The 23,700-nt window shown below is 37.4% G+C and overlaps 1 protein-coding gene across 1 annotated transcript in view; it reads left to right on the top strand.

Annotated features, from left to right (window-relative positions):
- Window positions 1-12,745: 12,745 nt before the first annotated feature.
- The window catches only part of CNTN1 (contactin 1), a 72,085-nt gene continuing 61,130 nt past the window's right edge, over window positions 12,746-23,700 (top strand). Inside the window, 2 exon segments of the mRNA XM_062491142.1 lie at window positions 12,746-12,857; window positions 21,360-21,489. Coding sequence (XP_062347126.1) covers window positions 12,746-12,857; window positions 21,360-21,489 — 242 coding nt within the window.

The following is a 23,700-nucleotide window of genomic DNA, read 5'->3' on the forward strand; positions in this document are numbered from 1 at the left end:
ATCTTTTCATGATAAACTGGTAACACTTTATTCCCATAGAAACACTAACCTTGGTCCTGGGATCCTAAACTATTGTATTATTTCCTTTGTTCCACTGTGCTTCTACTTAAATACTTCAGTGCCAATATGCCATACTGACAAAGGACTTGTGTGCTCCTGCCATTGTCATGTTTCTGCTGAGGAGTCCAAAGAATGATCTGCAAAGTTTGGAAATGAGATCACGTGTTAGATCACAAATACTGAAATTTTGGCTCTTCAGAATTGCCCTTGCATTTCTGTGTTTGCTATAAAAGGAAAGCCAGATCACAGCATTAAAATGAATTACCAAAGCAAATAGTAATGTAAGATGATAACACCGACTTATTGCCAAATTTCAGTGTCTTATGAAAGGATTTTTCTGTTACACCATCAGCGCAGAAGCTATCTGTGCTGTGACCTACTCTCTAGCTACTCTCTTATAAGAAGAAAAAGATGATATATAAAACTGTGATGCAAAATGCCTTGTTAGTTTGAGTATATGGAATATTTTCTAGTAGTTTTCTCCACTAGAAGATTTTTTTCATATTGTTGGTAATTGAAATGGAAATTGTAATTTTTTTTTTTACCAAAAGAAGGCAAATAACCCCACAGAATGTTACAGAACAGACATTGTACATTGTACATTTAAAAGGTGATTTTTTGTAATATCTTGAGAAATGGAAATGCTAAATGACTAGGTTTGTGTTGCTATAATGATTCATTTGACAGATGCATTAGCAGACCACTGAATGTGATGTACAGCAGTTCTGGGTAGCTACAAATAACATCATCCTTCACATAGCCTTTTAAAATATTTTTACACATGTTAAACTGTGTTCTCATGTCTCCATCAGTATGAAAGCACAGAGATTCCAATGAAGGTAATGATGCTATTTTATTTCTGGTACTGGCTACTGTAATGCTTGGTCTGTTCTCTTGTTATTTCAGCTGTACATCTGGGGGTAATTTTATAATTTTTTTTTTAAAAAATAAATTGAATGTGAAAACTACCTTACATGCCTCTCCATTTAAATTAGATAAATTTAGATCAATTAAGAAGAGTTGGCCACTTTGAGGAAAAGGACAAAGGCAGGCATGATAGAAAGTATGTGTAAAAGTTAATGGATTAAAGCATCTATAAATTGTTTCCTTGAAAGACATTAAGGTGTGGATGTTCCTAATTTGTAGATCCACTAGCATATCACCAGAGATGTTAGAATATATGCTGATTACTTTTCTTTTACTGTGTAGAAAAATGTCTGCAGGTGATTATATGCTTTTCTTTTTCTTAGGTAATGGGTTTCTTGCCCTTCAGTTGTGGTACCAGAGAATGAAAAAATTAGAACATTAATACTGTATGAGCACTTAACAGTACGGTTTGAATGACCAACCTTGCTTGTTGAACAATTTTGGCATTATATAACCCCCCAAATAAACCTAAATAATCGGGAAAATGAAAATATGCTGCTACTACTACTACTACTACTGCTAATTATAGCAATAATAATAATAATAATAATAATATTCTTTCCAGAACTTGGGGATCAAGAAGTAGCAAATATTGTTCTTTGGCTAAAGATGAAAACTTTAGGTCATTATAGGGAAAAAGATCAAAATTTCAGTGCATAATTACTGTCCAAGTTTTGCTAGAAAAACATTATTAACATGGTATGTTTGAACTCTCTTCAGTGCTGAAAAACAGGAGTAGTAAGCACATAAATCTTACACTACTACACACTTTCTCAAAATCTCAAATCAGAGCTATTATTCAAAACAGGTAAGATTCTTATTTTAAAAGGATCATCTTTTTCAGATATAATTTACTTCAGTGTTCATTATACCTGGTTTTTCAGAAGCTCCTAAACAGGGAAAGCCCCAGTGTTGGAAGCTGTGTAAGCTCCATGTCAGCAATGCAGTAAGTACAGATTAGCTGTGCAGGACCTGCAGGCAGTTGTTTAACAAAGTCTTTGGGGATTCTGTTCTGTTGCATGAAAAAACATGGAGTTGTTGGAAGCTGTGACAGCATGACTTGACACCTTTTGAGTGAGGTTATTTTCATTTCTTGGCTTATCACCTTAGTGAAATAGCATCTGTGAGAGAATACTCTTATGTACGATAGAATAGTTACTAACAAAAACATTTCTAATATTTGAAATTAGTTGACTGAAGTGTACTTCCTAATGCAACTTCAATAACTAAAGACAAATGTCTTTTTTGTGGCTAATATGCCTAAGCTGAATTTATTTACATACCAAAATATATCTTTTGACACCAAACTATGAAACTTGGAAAAAGATCCCTAAAATGAATTTTCCTAGGCTTCATTCCTGCATCCTGGTGACTGCCTCTTATGATTTTTCTGTACTTTTTCAATCTATATTTAAATGTTTCCAGTTATGTCAGTGGATCAGGCTTTTGGCTTGCATATATATACTTGTTTGGTTGTTTTTTTTCTATTTTTATTTTTATTTTTTTTATTATTGATGTTAAAATATAAAAAGCAAAACAGATTGTTTTCCATGTATAAAATCAAACAATTCACTTTTGGTTTTATTTATAGACCTGTTATTGCTTAGAAGTGATCTTAGAAGTTCTTGGCATTCAGTCATTAAATTGATTAGTCATAGTTTTTGTAATACAGTTCTTAACACTTCAGATACAGGCGTGATTGTATTTCAGAGGTAAAATACTGGCATTTTCAAATGTATTGCATGCCAAACATAAAACACTCACACTCTCATGGAGCTTATTTTTGACATCATTGTAGGAATTCAGCATCAGATGCATTTCAGTGAATTTTTTTGGTTGTTTTTGAGGGGATTGCCAGGTCTGGTTTCCTGGGCAAGGTGATCCTGCAGCAGCTCCCTGTGCCTGTGAGAACCTGCAGTGGTGCTCAGCAGCTCCCAGTGCATGCACAGCTCTGTGTGTGGCAGGCCACCTACAGCAGCAGAGTCACCAACAGAAGCAGCCCCAAGAGCCTCCGGCTGTCTGGCTGATCAGGGAGGATCCCTTAGTGGAAAGCACGTGTGCTTCCCTGGACCCCTGGACACACCTGGACCCCTCCCTGCCATAGCTGCCCTTAGGCACCCACCCTACCCAGCACCTGGCCCTGGATGCCCAGCAATCCCCAGCTGCTGGCAGCAGCAGCAGCAGTACCAGTACCTGCTCCCAAGCCTCTTGCTGTATTTGCTGGCTATTTTATGGCTGCTGACAATCCCACACTGACATTCACGCTCACACCAAAATATCTAATCAGCTTCCATAGCTGCTGGCAGCCTGAATACATGGATCCCTGCAGCCAGTTGTCTCCACTCAGACGTCTGACACACTCCGTTGTCTCCTGCTGCTGCCACCACAGGGATCTGGGCTCATGGTCCCATCCCAGTGGTGGGCATTTGTCTATCCACACACATGCACATGGAATAGGGACCCATCACCCAGAAGAATTGCAAACGGACCCTTTTGTCCCATTGCCTGTCCATTTTCCTGTCCATTTTCTTCCTTGATCCACACTGATTCAATCTAAGTGCAATCATGAGATCAAGATTCTGGGTAGCTTTGGGAAAATATGATTTCTTATGTCAAGTGTAGTGGTTTTGGCACAGAGATTTCTAAAGGCTATTCTGATGGTATATGTCCTCGTGTCCCTTCCTCCTTGTTGACTAAGTGTTGAGAGAGATTTCTGTATGTGCTGTGTGCCTATCAACTGACAACTAGGAGGCAAGAAACTGAGCTTTCAAAAAAATCAGGTTTTTTCTTTTTTTCTCCCCAAAAATCTGAAGACCACAGAAACAACGCTTTAGTTGTAGATTATGAAACCATTACTCATCTGCTAAAATTTTCAGAGTGCACCTAAGCCTGCCTTATGAGTATGTATCCTTGAAAAGTAGTCTTTAAAACACAGAGGATCTTTGAAATGGTGATGGCAGCTCAAACCTATAAAAATTGCCAATGGATCTCACCAACATCTGTTCTGAAATGTGTAAGCTTAAAACCAAAAGGCACAAATAATGTATTGTTCCAAAATCCACCAGCAAGTCCTAGTAAACATTGGATTGATTTTAGTTTTTTCTCCTTTTTGCAGCTGCTAGTCTGATTCTGTTTATTCATAGGATGAAAGAGATGTTTTTAAGTATTCTCAACAGTTCCAAGTGATTGATGTAAATTTTAAAAATGCTACTCTGATTTCAAGAGAGTTGCTAAGAAACATGCATTTTGAAGATGAAATCTCACACAGAGCTTGTCTTTGGCTGTATGATATGAAGTATGTTATAGGGTATCCTGAGTTACAGATTATATGGATAAACTGTTAGATTTTTATGTATATAAATACATCTGCTGTGAACTTATAGAATACATGATTCATTCCAGTATCTCCATTTACTGATGAATAACAAGGTATTACTAAGTTCAAGAAAGTGTGAAAATCAAATGAAAATGCCAAGAGCATGATAAAGATTTTTACAGTCTTCATTTAATTTTTCTGAAACATAAAATGATTGCTTTGTCTTAGAAATGGATCTCTTTAAGATTTAATTTCAATATGATATTCTGATTAGCATGTCTTTTCTTTTGTAAACTTTAACAACATTTAAAGTTCAAAAATAAATAACAGCAATTATACACTTAATTTTTCTGAAGAAGTTAATGTGCTTTGTCCCTTCAAAGTTATTGACCAAAGTAACCTAAAAATTTGTGTTATAATGAAGGAATACCTAGTTTTAGTCACGGAAATTTATTTGTATTAATGGCTGATGTTTTTTCATGCTGATTTTAGAGACTTGAATATGTTTGGTTACCTTGGAGTCAAATTTTAACTGCTTAGTCTTTAAGACATAAGTGGAAGCTACTTGTACATATGGGAACAGAGTAATACGCTGTTCTGCAGGATGCTCAGGACTTGGAAAGAACTTTATTGGTTTTTGTTGCTGAAATATTTTACGAGGCAGTCTTTAAGCAGGAAAGCCCTTACAGCAAGCTTTCAGAAGTGAGTAATGCCTGTGAGTTATGACAGTAGTAAGTGATCTTTTTCTTGTTTATCACCTTAGAAGAGCAACCAGTTGCTGGTAGAGCAGATAGTGTGGATGGGGACTGTCTGAGCCTTTGTTGCTGCTGTGATAATTAAAGACATTGCGTTAAGTACCACTAAGCAACACTTCATGATCTGAAAGTATTTCAAAGCTATGTTTTTGCAGCTGAATTAAGAAAAGTAACTAAATTGTATTAATGATGAATAGTAAAGATGAGTTGTTGAGCTTACCACAAATTTGAAGATGCCTAATGTTCCCGAAAATATGTTTGTAATAGTATTACCAGATGAGCCTTCTTTACAGAGGTGTTGGTTAACTGCTGAGACATGTGTGACTTCGCTAAGGCCCTCGCAGGGAAAAGAATTATTGTTCATTCATAATGAATCAATGGATGCAAATAAGAAAAGTCATATTATTAGCTGTGTGAACTATGAAGACAAAATAACAAAAACACAAAACAGAGAGAAATAATGAAAATAGAAAGGATGATACAGCCTGAATTGGTGCATTCTTCCTCAAGTGCAGGAACCTGCAATTGCCTTCAGTGAATTTCAGACAATTCTTCTCTGTCCATCTCTCCAACCTGCTGAGGCCTTTCTGAATGGTTCACAGCACTCTGGAATATCAACCCTCCTGTCGGGTTTGTGTTGTCAGTGAACTTACTGAGGATTCATCTTCATCCATGTCATTGATGAATGCTTTAAACCATACTGGGCCCAGTTTTGAACCTTGTGGGACGCTAGTGACAGGACTCCAACTAAACCCTGTGCCACTTATATTATGACACTGTGGGATCAGCTCTTCAGCCAGGTCTCAGTCCACCTTGCTGTCTACTGATCCAGCCTGTACTTCCACAGTTTTCCTATGAGGATGTTGTAAAAGACAGTGTTGAAAACCTTGCTGAAGTCGAGCTAGAAATTGCCCACTGCTCTCCCCTCATTCATCCAGGTAGTTGTTTTATTGTGGAAGGCAATGAGGTTGGTTAAGCATGATTCTCCTTTGAGGAATCTTCATTGCCTACTCCTGATTGCCTTGTCATCTGTGTGGGTAGACATGGCCTCCAGAATGAGGCACTACATCAGCCTTCTGACGATTGAGGTGAGGCTGACCTTTCTGAAGACCGGGGTGGCCTTTGCTTTCTTCTAGTCCTCAGGGACATTTTCTTATCACCACAGCCTTTCAAAGATAATTCCTGGCAGCCTTGTTAGGGTGTCCATCAGCTCCCACTCCATTTAGCAAGGGTGTCCATCAACTCCCACTCCATTTAGCAATGGACCCACATTACAGTTTTCCTTTTCTTGTTGGTGCAGTTGAAGAACCCCTTCTTGTCTTCCTTGTCATCTTTGTCCAGGTTTAATTCCAGGTGGTATTAAATTTCAGATCATTTCCAAGAGACTGGTTCCAAGTCAAGGTTTATTAAGCAAAATCACAGAGCTGGTTGAGTTATCCAGTAGTGATAGAATCACTTGCTAATTTAGCCTGTTAAAATATACTAATAAACTGATTCTGTTTTTTTTTTTTTTTAATTATTGGTTATTTAGCACCTGTAAGCAGTTAAAAACATTGAGTTAGTGGAGGGTAAGAATTCGACTTCACTGTGCTCCAACTTCATGCTTTTTCTGTTATGCTATTGCATATTGTCCTTGAAATTGTGAATACTCTTCAAGATGAGTATCTTACTTATGGGCTATCAAATTGATGTGCTTTTAGCTAGATTTCATTCATGTGAGAGTGTAGCTGTATTCTTTGTATAAGATGAAGTGGAAAATATTAGAAGCACAACTATTGGTGATGGACTGTTTGGGCCAGTGGGCAGTGTTGTGAGCGGTGGATTTGAGATTCCATTTCCTCTTGAACAAATCTGTCAAAAACAAATATTATAATTACATAAATCATAAGGAAATGAAGTATTTTTACAAGACTTTATAAAGGGAGTTAAAGTAACTTCTGGACTCCTAGGTGAGAGCCAGCTAACACCTGAAATCTTCTGCATATGCAGCAGTGTGTAAGAGCAGGGATGGCTTATAACTTCGCTTACAGCAATCCCAGACCACTGGAATGAGACAAATCTGTGCAGTGGCAAGGAACTTGACTGTCATTACTTTTCCAGTAATAGAGAAAGCTATGAATGCTAGTGGCTAAAGTATTGGCTTCAGAAGTAAATTGGATTGTGTGTGGGTGGCTGGTTGGGAAGCCAGACTTATGAACAAGATTCAGTGCCCTTTTTAATGGCACTTTTTTACCTAGATTGTCAGAACTCATTCATTGATCACAAAATTAATTTGCAAATGCCAAAATAGCTGAAAAGGACAGCAAGTACTACAATAAATAATATGCAATGTACACCATTTTTTTTTAAATCAAAATGATGTTATTTCTGCATGCTAAGGAACTAATAAGATTTGTGAGGAGTTACTTATCATAGAAGAAAATGCCAACTCTGTTAAGAAAATAAAGACGAGGAGCAATTACATGCTTACAAAAATCACTGAAAGAATCTGAAGTAAAAACAAATACAAAACACTGATTAGGCTGAAGTATTGTGTGACTCCTAAAAGACTTTGATTATAACTTGCCACTGTGTTAATTTGCAAGTGGAATTATTGCAATTATATATATTCATTTCTTGAAAAAGGGTAGAGAACCACATATTTCTTCTATATTGTTGTATCTATTTACAGTCTAATCTGGACGGAATCTCTACCAATTCTAAAACTTGAATGTGTATAATTATCATACCAGGAAATGAGGATCATAACAAGCATCTTGATTTACCTCTTCTAGTGAAGTGTACTATGCCAGAGCTTCTAAACACTTTTTTCTGACCTGTTCTCCATCAGCACTTGGGGTTCCTGTCTGGAGCCTGGAGTGGATGTCAGGAACTGATGCAGTAATCACAGTGCTTCCACACTGAAAGCCTTGACAAGCAAGGTTCAGGAAAGCTCTTCCCTGGTAAATGCTAAGATTTACTGACAGGGGCAACTGGTAATTCTCATGCACCTTCATCTACCTATGTCTTTGTCTCTTTCCCTCTTTGTCTTCTTTTCTATCAGCCCTTTTGGGTTGGTTTGTTGTTTCACCTTCACACAGATGACTTACATGTCCCACATGGCATCCCTTCCCTCTGTAGTGTTGAGGTCTTTTCTTTGTCTCCTCTTCACCCCTTCAACATCCCCTATTGTTGCTCTGCAGTCCCTTGTCTGTCCCTATCCCTTCTTGATTTCAAATCCGGTAGATTATGTACCTTATTTGTACTGCCTTTGATCTTGAAAATCTTTATTCAACTGACTTCAGTTACCTGCTGTTTGTAATTTCTTTTTGTGTCTACATTAAAAATGATTTCTGTCCTTGCAAAACGATGATGTCATCTGCATGTTTGGGTTTAGCAGGGAAGTGATGGAAAACACTCTTTGCTTCCATAGCTGTAAAATAGGTGTCTTTTTCTCTTTACTAAATGCCAAAGTGAGCTGAAGATCTAAAGAAAGCCACACAGGATATAGCAGAAAATGCAGACATTTTCCTAAAGTGCATTTTGAGCAATTAAACAGTCCTTAAAATTGGGTACTATAGACAGGTTTATCCTTGTGTCCTGGGAACACCTCTCATCCTAATGAAACATCAGGAGAGTGCAAGCCTCCAGAAGTACTCCAGTAGGTCCCTGTGTTCAAAATTGAACATGCTTCCCATTCAGTAGCCAATGCCCCAGTTTTTTCCAACTCCTTTGGGAGGATTACACTCCAGACAGCTCACCCACCAGAACTTGTTTTTTGTTGAGTCTAGCAAAGGGTCTGTAGTGGTGACTGGCTCTTTGGGGAAACTGAACAGTCGAAAGGGACCTAGGTGTGTTAATGAGTATTAGTAATTAAACATGGCATGGTTGCAGTTAAATGCCTGCTCATTTTATTACATATTTTTAAAATGTCTTACTTTTTGCTAAAATTGTGATGCTTTGTTTGGAAGAAGACCACACACTGTGCAGACTGAAGGAAGTTTGTCTAGGTGTGTAGTCACTCTGCTTTTTCAGAGGAGAAAAGTGACTTGGTTGTTCATTGGCTTAGAAATTATTTTTAATTAGGCAGCAATAGTCTTCTCACTCTGCGAAGAAAAAAGGTTGAGAACTGTAAAGCAAAAGTAGATTGTTCTGCCTGAGCACTGCAGCCCATGGTGCTGCCTCTGGCACGAGTGCTGCTAGCTCATATCTGCCAGGACAACTCCTTGGGCGGCTGGGTGGTAGCACTGTGCACAGCTACACCACCTCACACACAGCAATATCCTGCATGCTGTCTCATCTCAGAGCAGCCAGTTCTGCCAAAACTCAGCAGAGCGATGGGAAACAGCTTCTCACTCACAAGCTGAGATGAATCAGGAGGGATGGCTGTGCTATATATACAGAAACCACTCAGCCGAAACAAGTGAGAGTAGGGAAAGGATTTAAGTCCTGGCAGGGTGGATATTTTTATCTCTGAATAAAATGAAGTATTTATAGCATTTACTGACACAATTTTTATTTATTGCAATTGGAACCATTGTTCAAACCATTTTTTTTTTCCCTGAGCCAACAAAAAGGGATTTTTCGAGAACTAGAGGACATTGTATCTTTCGAAAATCAAACCTAGATTCTGCTGAAGAGAGGGAGGAGGGATCTTCCATCTATGACCATAATGCCAGAGAACAAAGTGCTCTTAACAGTCTCCTCTATCAATACACTTGAACACAGTTATTATCACCATGAGCTGCTGTGTAATTACCGTTGTTCCCTAAAGAGTTCCTATTTCTTTGCTATTTCATTATGTGCATTATTTCAGCATAACCATGCAATTTACTCATGTCATTTGGAAATAAATGTTTCGGGCAAGGCAGTGTCATATCACAAGAATGTCATAGCCAGGGTGTGGCTGCTGGAAAAGTATACAAAGTCATTTCTTAATCTAACTTACTGCTGTCTTCTGGATGAATCATACAGACACAGTATTCATACGTTGGTCAAGGTAGATGCCTGAAATAGTTGTGGATGTCCTTTTAGTGACATAATCTGAAGAAACTTTAGTGCCAGTAGAAGTGGGAAGGTAAAGATGTTTAGTACATTTTTCTCCTTGGATCCAGCTACAGTAAGCATATTTGTTTGTTGCTAATGTAGGACCCTTTTTCTAGGGAATATTTCTAAATAAATCTTGGTTCTGGGGAATCACTGCTTAACTCTTGTCTTTGTTTTGCTGAGCAGTTTTCATGTAACAGCCATAATTGTAGGGTCATACAGCTTTTAACTTTTTATTAAGGATTTGTTCTGCTTAAAAAGGGGTGGGGGGGGGGGGGAGGGGAGAAGTGACATGCAACAGCTCCTGTAATTTCTGAGCCAGAAGATTTTCTTGTGATATTTCATGTCATTTTCCTTCATTATGAGTTCACCAACACACTCCTAAAACTCTGTTCTGAGGAAAGTTCACAATTTGAAGCATGTTCAAATGAACATTTTAGCATTATTCTGAGAAAGAGGGGACAAGTAAAAGGCCCCAGTGGTCAAGACACATTCCTGGCCACCTCAGGGGGAGGTGTGAGAGACATGCACTGCAGCAGGCATGTCCAGCAGCAGCTCAGATGAGAGGCTCTCTGTAATAGGGGCAGGATTTATCCCAACCATACTAAGGGAGTCAAGTGTATTTGTACTTGTGCTTTGTAATTTAAAATTTCCTTTTTCTTGGTGTTGGAGGTAGGAAACAGGGCAGTTTCAAAACAAGGTCTAAAATATCTGGATTTTGGAAGTGAACAATTTAGTAAAAATTTTAATGTGGAAAGGGCAGGAGTCATGGTAAAAAGTGGACATCACTGTCAGAGTCATCAATTCCTGGTGTGGGAGGCTGGAAAGCAGGAGCATTGAGACTACATCTTGCAAAAAGTGACAATACATTATTAGAATCACAGAATCATTTAGGGTGGAAAATGATCTCAAGAGGTCATTGAGATCATTGAGTCCAGCTGCTAACTCAGAACTGCCCAAGTCTACCACTAAACAATGTCCCTGATCTACAAGTCTTCTTTTTTAGCATGCACTGTGTCCTGAGATGGGTTTTACCAAAGGGTGTTTAAGTATGTATAAGCGTATGTTATAATGAAATCGTAACAAAATGAATATCATGGATGATACCAGCATGTGCCTGAGATACCGTATCCTGTCAGTGATAAGCTGGAAGCCTTGCTTTGTGTAAAATTCTTAACAAGTACTAGAGCAGAACCAATGAAGGAACAAGAATGAGGTATGATGTATGTAAAGGGTGTATTTATATATTCATGTCAAGAAATCCATCAAAAAAACGTAGAGAATTGCACATTGCAAACATGATGACACGTTTCCCTAAAGAAGCAGATAATAGTCCCCAGCAAGAAACAAAAAGCTAGCAAAATACTCTGATTGAAAATAGTAACAAATCTTACAGAAGTGTCTTAAAAATAATTTATAAGATCTTAGAATATTTAAAAGAAGCTGCATGCATTTTAGCTTGGTTTTAGTATATATACAGGTGGAGTTTCTCCCATGTGGAAAAGAGACGCCTTTGAAAACAACATTGCAATAATAATTATATTCAGTATTTAAAAGGAAACTTATAAAAATAAAACCACCTTTGTGAAGGACCATTTGTTGGATCCCAGAAACCTGGAGGTTTTAATCTTTCTGTGCTTTCAGGGACTGACCCCCTGGAGAGCAGTGCTTTTGACCTAGGGCCTTGGAGAAGGCTTCTAAATTTGAGTGAAGTTAAAATCATGAGTGTGTAGTGAACTAGAAGTGTGTGCTTTCACAGGGTGATGGGTTATAAATCTGAGGTTTTTATAGTATAGTAATAGGTATGGGAACAACATGGAAGATTTTGGGTGTTGTCTCTTCATCTTTCTTCTTTCTTCTTCTTCTTCTTCATGGGTTGCAAGTAGTAGTTTCTGGTTGGTCAATCAGTGTCACACTAAAAGCCATGGAAATCTAGTTACTGAGTCAGAAGTATAAACAATATAACTGTTAATTCTCTATTAGGCTTTAAAAGACCTTGTAACAGCTGCATCTTCCTCCATTTTTCCTCGCTTCTAGCAAGAAGCTAGAAGTTCTATCGATCGCTCTATACTTTCTGATAAAATTTAATAAACAACCAAGACCAAACACACAAAAAACCCCGTTTCTACTGTGTTTTTTTAATCCTGGCTCCAAGTAAAAACAAACAAGACTAAAACAAACCACTAATTAAGTAGTGCAGAACTCCCGTGCCACAGTTACAACCATTAATTGTATATTGAAAGTTTAAAATAGTGATGTATTAGACAAAATTATTCTGAAAGAGATGCATGCACTTTCACTGTAGTCTTCTCTTTACAGACTTTGAAGTCATGAATTGAAATGTAATATTTACTGAGATGCAGGATAGAATCCAGAAGAGAAGTGCAAAAAAGGTTAAGTCTTAACATTTACCATATTATACTATCACCAGAAAATCTGAGTACTCTGAAAAAGAGTGCTCTCTGAATAGTAGAGATAATTAATTTGATCCAGAAATTCTGATGATGCATTTATTACTCAAAATATTCTCTCCTGTATTGACTCTTAAATATTCAGTTTAGTCACATAATCTGCCAGGCCAAATGTGATATGAGATAAAGCCTTGTGTCAGAATTATTCACTCTCTCTTCTTTCTCTGTAACAGGTATTATTAGTTCTCTGAATGATGGCATTGCAGTGCACAATTCCTTTTGAGATAATGGCTGAACGGAAGATAACCATTTGGTTTTTCGTCTATCATCTTATTACACCCTGTTTTGCCTACTCCCTGGCAGGTAAGATGATCATTTGTGTTAATTCATTAAAATAACTGTTGTTAGTTTAATATGTTTCAAGGACAAGCAGAATGTTTGTATGACTTCCATTTATTTGTGTAGATACAACAGATTACTAAATGTGAACAATGAAACTGGCAGGAAGCATATTTATTGGAATGGCTGCCATAATAAAAAGTTTGAAAAAAGGCAGATCGGGACTTTAAATTTGGCCTTGTCTAATTTGATACATGGGATGAAATCTTCCTCTAGAGTATAAAAAGTAGATCAATTGTCTATTGTGCACAGATGATCAAAAAGTTTAGAAATAATGAAAAACAGAATTCTGTATTATTGACACCATCTAGAATTCATAATTTTCCAGAAGGTCAGTGTAGTGGTAGTTTTCATAATACAGTGAGGTAGTTCCGCATGTTCTGACTTCAATTTTTTATTAAAAATTACAATTTTTTTCATAAATAGAGGTGGGGCCATAAATAATAAAAGATTCTGGAGTCATATTTCTAGCATCTGCATTTAGAGTAATGTTTGCAATTGAAATTTTAGCTCCATTTTAAGAGATAGAATGAGGTCTGTGAAAAGGCAAAATTCTAACTGTTCCAAACAAAGCTTGTTTCAGATTTCCATGCCAATTTAAATGAATGCTGGTTTTTGATTGCTGGGATGAATTTTACTGTTAGTGTAAACAGAGCATGCACAAAATATCAACCAGTATTTGAAAAGTACAAAGATTGTGCACTACTGTTTTGGTTCATTTCAAGGTAGGCTTTAGGGTCTTCCCTACTTTGAGGGTCACAGACTTGCTTGATCTGGGATATCATTTCAGGCATTGCCTCAATTTCACTACCATGAGACCATATTCTTCATTATTGAGTCAAAAATTCTGATTTATACTGTGATTTAAGCTCATAGCCTTTAAGAAATTAGTCCAGAGCTCACAGGAATGATTTCTGGTGTAGCAGGAACATTACTTTATTCTGTGGTTTTGAATGCTGTTCTTTGCTCCATGTCTGAGTTTGATGGAGGATTTACTGATGCCTAATAAAAATAAATACCTTCCCAGTATATTTGCTGTGTGTTTCAAAAGTTTTTTTTCTTTGTTCAGATATGAGGCTTGCTGATAGCACCAAAATTAAAACTTTCAACTCACCACTTTCATTCAATACTGGGCTTTTAATGAAAGAATAAAAATAATAATTAAAAAAAAGACTGTGAAGTGCTATCAGTAATGCTACACATGTGATTTTGTTCTGGACCTGTTGACATCAAACAAAAAAATCGGCTGCAGTAGCCAAACAAGTGCTGGACATTGACAGATAAAAAGGGGTGAGTCAATCCAGGAGAACAAAATGTTCAGGTAATTGACAGGCAGGATGGAATGATTAATGTTATTGTGTATTCTGCACATCAGTGTTGTGCCCATTATCAAAAAACCAAAACCTTGGGACCAGAATGTAGCTGCTGGGAAGTGCCTGAGAATGGCATTGGAAGGCTGTGTGCTGTGAGGGTCACAACTAAATGACATAAGAAGAGCAAAGTGGGTTATCATGATGCTGCATGCAGTGTGAGTACCCACTGACACTGTCACAGCAAGGTTCACTTGATCTCTCACTGGACTGTTCTTGGCACTCTTAGATTCCCACAACAAGATAGGAGCCATTGGTGTGAAGGATTGTGAATCCAGGGAAGGTTATAATAGTGTTGTTACCATTCAGAGAAATTTCCTAACTTCTGGTATGGAATAAATACTTGCTTGAATTTTTCATCAAAAGCCAAAGTTAATATCTCTGACCATCTCTAAAGGCATGGCACTGCCCTCCAATGTGGAAGATTCATAGTTTTATGTAATCAGAGGATGTTTGTAACTGCCAGTGTATTACTGCAAGACTGAGCAGTGCACACACTCTCTGCTTCTGGACCTGCTCTACTTAGCATAAATCATTAAATAACCTTTTGAGTGCAGAGGAAATCTGCTTCTATCATCTAGGGTTTATGGTGCCCATCTGGTTATGTAGATCTGTTGTTGCAGTCTTTGCTCAGCCCCAGCACTTGAATCTTGCTGGAGGGTGTCTCATTTCAAATGGGTGTGAGAGCTGCTGGCAGTCTTAGCAAATTTTCCTTTTGAATATATTTCTTGGCGATGAAAATGCTATTGTATCCAGAAAATATGTATCTGCAGTAACCAGTATGAAATATAAGAGGTTGCTTGAAAGTGCTCTCAGTGTGGTTAAAAAGTGAAAGATACTGAGGGGAAAGAAGGAGCGCAAGTAGAGTGATCAAGTCAGGTTCTAGGAGGTGTTCTTCCACACATGATGTTACCAAGGGGAATGCTGGCAGTGTCAACAGTAATGGAAGATGTGTAAACTGGGGATGGTTTTTGAGTAAAGATCATGAGTTCTTATTTAAGTAAAAAGACAGACGAAATTCCAGAGTGGAGACAAGTTAATTGGAAGCAGATGTTGAAAGCAGAGTACTTAAGAAGTTGTTTTAGCAGTTTTTAGCAAAACACACTTTGTCTGGAAGTGTATTTATCTCCTCTTGCCTTCTGTGATGCTATATCCAGAGTTCTAGGGGGTGCTGGATCCACAGTTCTAGGTGGCTCTACTCTGTAAATTGCCTTTGGCAAACTCATCTGTGACTCTGTAGTCTAGGCGTTTGCAGACCATGCTTCCTAAACAGACCTACCATTATATTAACTGCTCTGAACCAAGGAGACTGATAGCCTGCAGATTCATTGTCTTTTGAGATGTCTCACCCTATGGGTGTACCCAAGTTCAAAGATATCAGCCAAAAAACCTCAAAGTACTCAGAATTCATGTATTTGACTAAGCGTTGAGAGCTTTCAGATTTTAACACCTAGAAGTATTTGGGGAGCAGAGATCTAGCAACCTGAAGCTGCACTGACTTGAGATGTTCAGAATTGGGCCTGAAGTGATGACAGTTATTCTGAGACCCTAAAAGCTGAGGGATTTTATTTGTTTTCAAAATTTCTTTTTTCTCTCTGCAGGAAATTCTAGAAAAATTTCCCAAAGTGAAATGTTTTTAGAAATATAGGGGGTTTTTTTTGGAGTAAACACCTTGATTAATTTACTCTGTTCTATTTTGTGGTAATCAAAGGCAGAAATTGAGATATATTGCATTGACTGGCCATTTTTCATCAGTGGTGAATGCACAGTTACTTAACTGAAGGGAAGCAAAGATTTTATGAAACAGGGCATTAGAATTACAGGCAGAGATCATCTTCTGCAATGAGACAGGAGCAGTATTTATTTTCCGGGTAAATTAATGCTTGAAATGTAGTGTTGCAGATATAAACTGGTAAAAAAGCCATGAAGAATTCAGTCTTCCACTTACTGATAGAGCAGACAGTTATTACAAGGGCTGTTTTTCAGAGTGCACTTTGAGTAGTGCAGGGCAAATGAGAACAGCAAATCACTCCTCAGGGAACATGTCAGTGATTGTCAGTCCACTGCCAAAAAAATTATTTCATGCCTATTACTGATAATATTTGACTCTTCTCCACTTCCCCCTGACATTTCTCCAACACACTTCCAAGTTGCCTTTCACTACTCCCCATTAGATTCATGTCTTGTTGCTAAGCCTGAATTTCAAACTTTTCTGTAATCTGCTACTTCCCATATAAATCAGTAAACTAAAGTGTATCTTCACTTGGAATACAAATCTATCACCAAAAGAATTAAGAGTGTTTTTCAGCTACAACTTGTTTTGTTCTTCCAAAAGACTAATCAAAAGCTGAAAAGACCTGTATTTTACTGTGCTTAATGGATAGTAGATTGCATTTGGCTATGAAAGGAATCAATGGTGAAAAATGTTCCTCTGTTAATTTCTTTCTCATAAAACTGTTCTACTTTTTACCTTGGGATTTGCTAGTGCAGAGCCAGACAGTATCTGAGTCAGATCATGCTGTAGGAGGCAGTTTGTCATTCTAGTAAACTATTAGGAATTGTGCAAAATGAGGCAATAGTCCAGAATCAAAAATGTCAAAAGCCCTTCTACTTTCTAGGCAGCAAATTTCCAAAAATCACTGGAAACTGAAACTTCAGAGAAGGCTGATAAGGCAAGAAAGACAGTAAGATGCAGACCCTCTCAATGCAAGGCAGTTGTTTTGATGAGTACATGGGGATGCTGTTAGACAGCATGCTGGGTTTCTGAGTGTGTTGCTGGTATTTCATCTTCACCAGGGAGACTTATGTGGGGAGAGTGTGCAGAATACTGCACTTTAGCTTCATCCCTAATTGGCTTTCCATGGGATCAACATGCTAGACTCTTCAGTCACTTTCAAAGTAACGCCTAGGTTTTTAAGGGAGAGCCACCTTAAAATTTAAATACTGAATAGGCAAGTGAGAATATGTTTAAAATAAAATAATTAGTATTGGCTGAAGTTTGTCTTGGCAGTATGAGAAAACAAGAAAAACTGTACCCTGTTAGACACAAGTGGAGAAACTTGCTCTGCCAGGGGCTGGAGCTTTTTATACTGGAAACTTGTTGTGAAGGAGAAACTACATCAGTAACTATGTGGCTCTTCAGTGTCCTCACTGGCACATTGGAAGTATATTCTCCTGCTCCCTTGGGTCCAGGAAAATAGAGGCAGCCTTCCCAAAGACAATCTTAGTCTTTCATATAATATGAAGTGGGAGTGCTGGAGTGGTTACTTTTTCTATTTGAGTGCTTACTGGCTCTTGAAAAATTATTTCCCTTTAGCATATTGATGACTTACACTTAGGATGTACCCTCTCTTCTCCATCATGGTAATGCTACATTACGACTTTTTCAACATGAACACATTACTGCTTCAGCACATAAGCTTCCCATAAATGCCAAGTACAACTTTTCCCGCATGACTGAGAAAACTAAGGAAAACGATCAAGCCCCCAAATCTTAAATTATTAATGCTTGGACATTTTCCAGAACAGTAGGTTCAGAAAGGTATTTCTGAACTGAGGGCTAGGATCTACATTATTTTAAGCTTTTTATCACAACATACAGAATTATTCACATTTCCTAAAGAGAGAGAATAACTTTCTTACAAAATAGAAGAAGTGGATGGAAATACTTAGTACCTGTTTACCTTGTCTGCCTTTGTCCCTGCTTGGATCTTAGAAGACCATTTTGTGCTACTGCTGAGTGTCTGAAATTCATAGATAAATAATCATAATACGTTTGGTGATCACAGTGCTCATGTGTGGAAATGAGGAAGTGCCCTGTTTATGTTTTTGCATGCCTGGTAGAGATATTTTGGCTCATTCCCAGACTATCTTGTTTCTGAGTGTGAGCTTCTCAGACATGAGCGGGTCCTCATTTCTCTGAGATATTGAAAACAGTACAAGATCTACTCCTAAATATCAAATGGCTTCTGGCCTTGCAAGGCTAGTGCAGAGCCTGACAACTTAGTTAAACTGATAATGAATGGCTTCAAGACTTTTATGTTCAGCATCCTTTAGCACTCAAGATTAATCTAGCCGTGTACCATGTCAACAGATCTTTGTCCCTCTTTCATGTTAGAATACGTAACCAGATACAACACTTCAGGGTAGATCAATACTCACACCCAACCACTGTCTAGGGCAGCCACTTTTGGCAATGTTAAGTGCCAAGGAAATAGATAGGTGTACAGGAAGCAGAAAGAGAAGGTGAAGACTCATTAGAAAATGTCACTTAGAGGACAGATGACAGGACCACCTTCTAGAGGGAAAGATTCTTATACAGGATATGTAATCTCATCAGTTGAGAAAATATTTTCTTGACCTTTGCACAGACTTACTAATACTTTTTAGCACTATTGAAAGGTCTGGGTGTTGTTTTCAGAATTCACTGAAGAATGCCTCTAATAGTCAGATGATAACTTTTACCCCAATTTAAAAAAAAAAAAAAATCACAAGAATTTTGCCCGAAGCATGGGGCACTCTTTGGGAGGTCAGATAGTCCATCTTCTTGTCTAAGGCAGGACTCAAACATAGGAATTGTGCTCTTCATTGCATCCTCAGTTGCTTAATGCATCCATTTTATTCTTCTTTCTCTACTTCTCTTTTTCATGTAGGCACAACTTCAGTGAGCGGTTTCTTTTCCTTGTACTCTTAGTCTTCCCTTTTGTCACTCTCCAAACTTTGTCACACAGTCATGGTACTTCACTTAAAGTGTGAACATTTCTTGCAGATCTTCTCAAAACCCCTTTCTCTTTTCTCTCATTTGCTGTTTCATATCACTGGTCCACGTTCACCTTGTGGCTGAGAATGAAACATTTATTGTTTGCCATACCTGAAATTCAGTGTGCACGTCTTATTCTGCTCAGAAAGACACCTGAAACCGGTGTCATAATAGATTGCAGCAGAAATGCCTTTATAAAGCACATTTGATAGGTGTGAGAAGCAGGTATTCACTCTATAATTAATAGTTCTGGCAGCATTAAAAATGCATGCCATGAAATGCCTAAGTGCTCTGTAACATCATTTGAGTCCTAAGGTGAAGAGTCAGCTGCATACGATATGGGTATTTGCTGCTAGAGGTTGTTGTTATTCTGTATTCATATTTAAGAACCACTCAGAACATGCCATCAGGTTTCTGGCTTAGTCATTCCAGTCTCTGAGCAAGTACGTGAATCTTGCCTTGTCAGTTTGAAATTAGTTCTACTTTTGGTCTAGCAATATGTAGATTTTTATATTATGTTGTGCTTTAAAATATGAAAGAAAGCAGATCATTTTTCGAAAGCTCTGCCTTTCTAGCTGCTCTTTGCTTCTTTAAAAGACTTCTCATTACATGAATTAGTTTTTCAAAATTAAGTTGCCTGACCATGTATCTCAGAGCATAACAATATCTTCTATATCTGCTCCTGTCCTCAAGGGAAATGGTGATTTTTTTACCCCAGAAGTCAAAAGGGAACTTACTTTTTATCCGCAAACAGTCTTCTTCTAGTGCTATAATCCAGTGTCCATCTATGAATAAGGAATTTAGAAAAAATAAAAAAATATATCTGCATAAAGAGTATTTTTATGTGTGTGTGTATATATATATATACACTCTTTCTTCTTTTATAGGTTTGTTAAAAACTGTCTAATTTAGTCTAAAAATGTTTTCTGACCAAACACAGGACTTTGAAAGGCATGAGTACAAAGTCATAATTTGATTCAAGAACATTCATCTTTTACATGGACAATTTACTGATCGGAGATTTTTTAAATTACTAGATGTAGCAAATTTCTATAGGCAGCAGAGAAACTACTGCAAAATGTTAGAATTTTTTCATCCTTAACCATTGCTTTTGAAAATCATTTCCGTCCTTAATCATTGCTTTTGAGTTAAATTATTCAGCCATCTCTGAAAACTGTGTTGGTTCCCCTTGTATTACAATATTCTTGCAGTCATTTTACAAGTGTCTGGCATCTCTAGGATTTGGAGCAAGGCTCTGAACTTGAATGAAAAGTGAACCTGTTAGCAGTCATGTACGCCTTTGTTCTCACATGAATTTGCTTACAAGTGTCCATACTGTTATTTCAGTCTCAGCAGACACCTGTGAGAATTACTAAACTGTTGTCTCAAATTCTATCTATATGGAGCATCCACTGCCTCCTCACAAAGTCATTCTGTACCTAGAATGCGTATTTGGCGTTTTTAAAAAATGCCTGTTACATCCTGGATTTACTGAGAAGAATGTCCCCAGAACATTCCACCTTTGCTCTTAGTCTTGCTTCTTAGACTCCAGAGAGCAAGCTTGTAGGCTTGGAGGAGATAAAGGAGAAGGGAGTGCAGCAGGGGTGGGCAGACCCTACCAACTTTACAACACCATCCACAAATGAAGCATAAAGATTAAAAAATACATTTTGTGTTCAAACCTGTTTTACATTAATTCACCTTTAAGTGCTAGACTATGCAAACTGAAATTATTTTCAGTGAAGGACCTTTTTTAAAATTGTATTTTGGAGTGCAGAAGCTAATACATACCTCAGCTTAAAAGGAAAGACAGGTGTGATCTGGAAGTAATGTAATTTTTACCTTTAATACCCAACAGAAGGGGATTTTTTGTTTAATGTAGTAAAGATTCTTTCTAAATACATAAAATCATTGGAGACGATTAGGCTATAAGATCAGGAATAACTATGTGTAGTTGTTTTGGATGTGGACCTTTTTGATCAGAATTTTTTGTTCTCTGTGAAGTTGGTTTCACTGTATTTCTAAGGGACATAACCTCAGTTCCTAATTATCTCCATGTTTGGCCTAAGCAGTGACAAATAATTAATTTCATCAGAGAAGGCACACAAGGTAGTATTAGAGGAGCAAAGTGTGAGCTACTTTGGTTCTCAGGAGGCAGTGAAGGACAGACAGCACTTTTGTTACCCAAACTGCTCCAGTTTTGCTAAAGCACATAGAATTTAAGGTGACTCACTGTTTTGCCTTCACATTTTGATTCTTGATTGTGTGATGCAAATTCATCTTCAGTTTGACTGCTAGTTAAAAAGTGATTACTTTGAAACTTCATTCTGTTTTCAGAGGAAGGAAACAAAGGTTTTGGACCTGTTTTTGAGGAGCAACCTATTGATACCATCTATCCAGAAGAATCTTCAGATGGACAAGTTTCAATGAACTGCAGAGCTCGAGCAGTTCCTTCTCCTACTTACAGGTAACATGTCCTGTTTTGGTTGTCAGATCTTGCATATTTTATGTGGCAGCTATTTCAGATTGTGTTATTAAATGATTGACTGTCTTAAAAGGTTGGAGACAAGTCTTCAAGGCAGGAAAAAATGAAGAGATACACAATTTTTGAGTAAGATTCAACCTTGATTTAATTTAACAGAATGTCTAATCAGTATTAAAAACAATATATTGTGTTAAATATTTTCAGCTTTTGAAAGAAATACCGTTCCATATGAAAATTTAAAAAAACCCGTGACATTAAAAAAAAAAATAAGAGGCTGTCTTTCCTGCTTAGGCTGAGGTTGACTGAGATTTGAGTCTCTGTTCTTTTTTGATTCAGAATGGCTTTTTAAATTCTATTTTGCTTTGAAAGGAGAAATATTGATTGTTGAACCTGAATATTCTACATCCCATGTTGCTTTTGCATCCACTGTGTTGCAGAGCAGTGATCAAGAACGTGTCAATTATGCTACTGAAGACATGAAAAACTTCATTCTGAAAAACATTTCATTTAGTTTTAATACAGATTCCCACGTGACTTCTTGCACAATAATTATAGTATTGTAGAAGGCAATGCTTTGTTGTGCATTCATATGAATTTGTCAGCCATTATCTGCTCATTGTGTAAGGAGAAATGTGCTTAATATTATCAGTATTAAGACTGTGACTAAATTGCAACCTGATCATAGGTAGAAAACTGCTGTCATCGTACTAAGGACAGACACAATATCTTGCCAGCAAAAGAGATCAATTTCAGTAAATTACCCTGTGAGTTTATTGCTCTCACGTTGCGTCTTTTAAGGGCAGGTTTATTGCTCCCACGTTACATTTTTTTGTGGGGATTTTTTTCTTTTTTTGAATGAAGCATAGAGAAGGACTTCTGAGTTGCTTTAGCAATTGTGGTTTATTTTTTTTATGTTTCACACAGGTAAAAATGGTAAGTTTGTCAGATGTTCACAGCATGGGTCACAAGTCACAAGACATGGTTACAAGGTTTTTTAAGGATTTATTAACCAATAAAACACTGCCAACAAAGATGTTTATGTTATTAACCAATACTAAAAACTTTTGTTGAATTACAGTGTGACCTTTCTTAGCCAATCCTATTTTGACACACAAACTTACGTTGCTGCACTCTTAAACTTTTCGTTTATTTTTTCTATGCTTTAAACTCTAAAGCTATACCTATCTCTACTTAACTGTGTGTAATTTTAAGATTTGGCTCACAGGTTCAATGCTCTGAGAATTCCTTACATTTTGAATTCCAGCACATTTCAGTAAATTACCCTATGACCCGCCCCCAGTACTCACTTACATGTTTTCCTACAATGGTTTCTGGAGCAGAAAAAAAACAAATCAAGTCTGCTGGCTATTCTTTTTAATCTCTTACAGTATTTTGGTCAAGTGTGGTGGCATTCCTCCATCAAAACAGCTTATTTCATCTTTATTGCCACTTTTAAAAATATGCTAACGGGTTGTCTACCTGTACAGAACCACATTTTGAATATGATCCTGCTACATGACATTTTCTTGCACTTACTTCCTCTTGCTGTGCTTGGAAAGTGTAGAGAGATTACATATGCTAAGATTTGAGACCCCTTTGATGTACTTCCCCATCCCTTTCAGTTGGTCCAGAGACTCCCCCAACCCTGTCTACAAGACTGTAAATACACCATCCATAGATGATTACAGACTAAATAAATTTTGTCATTCTTCTTTTTCTGTTGTGGGCTGAGCAAAGTCTGAACTTGCAAAATTGCTCTCAAAGAATTTCATTGCACCTCCAGAGCTTCTCTGTCTAGGAACAGATCTGACATTTGGCACTGATAGGTGATGTGATGGTAATTGCAGTACAGAACAAGGATGCTTTTCTTCTTTCCTGGCACATTATTTTTAGTATACCTCAATATGTTATCTTAATCTCGGCCTTCTAACAGTGACTGAGGCAAAATTCTTCTATCTCAGAGGTAAATAAGTCCTTTCTGCCATTTTCAATGCAGGATGTGCTGTCCTCAGGACATTTATACCTAGATATTTCTGAACAGAGGATATTATTTTTTCGAACAGAGACATATAGTATGTCTCACAGGACTGAAGTGATACCCCTAAAATTCTGTAAGATCAAAATGCTATTTGCTGCATCTTTAAAATTCTTCTATTTAATTAGATTTTTTAAAATATTATTTTGTTGTTGCTG

This window comes from Cinclus cinclus, chromosome 4, assembly GCF_963662255.1.
Source record: "Cinclus cinclus chromosome 4, bCinCin1.1, whole genome shotgun sequence".
NCBI lineage: Eukaryota > Metazoa > Chordata > Aves > Passeriformes > Cinclidae > Cinclus > Cinclus cinclus.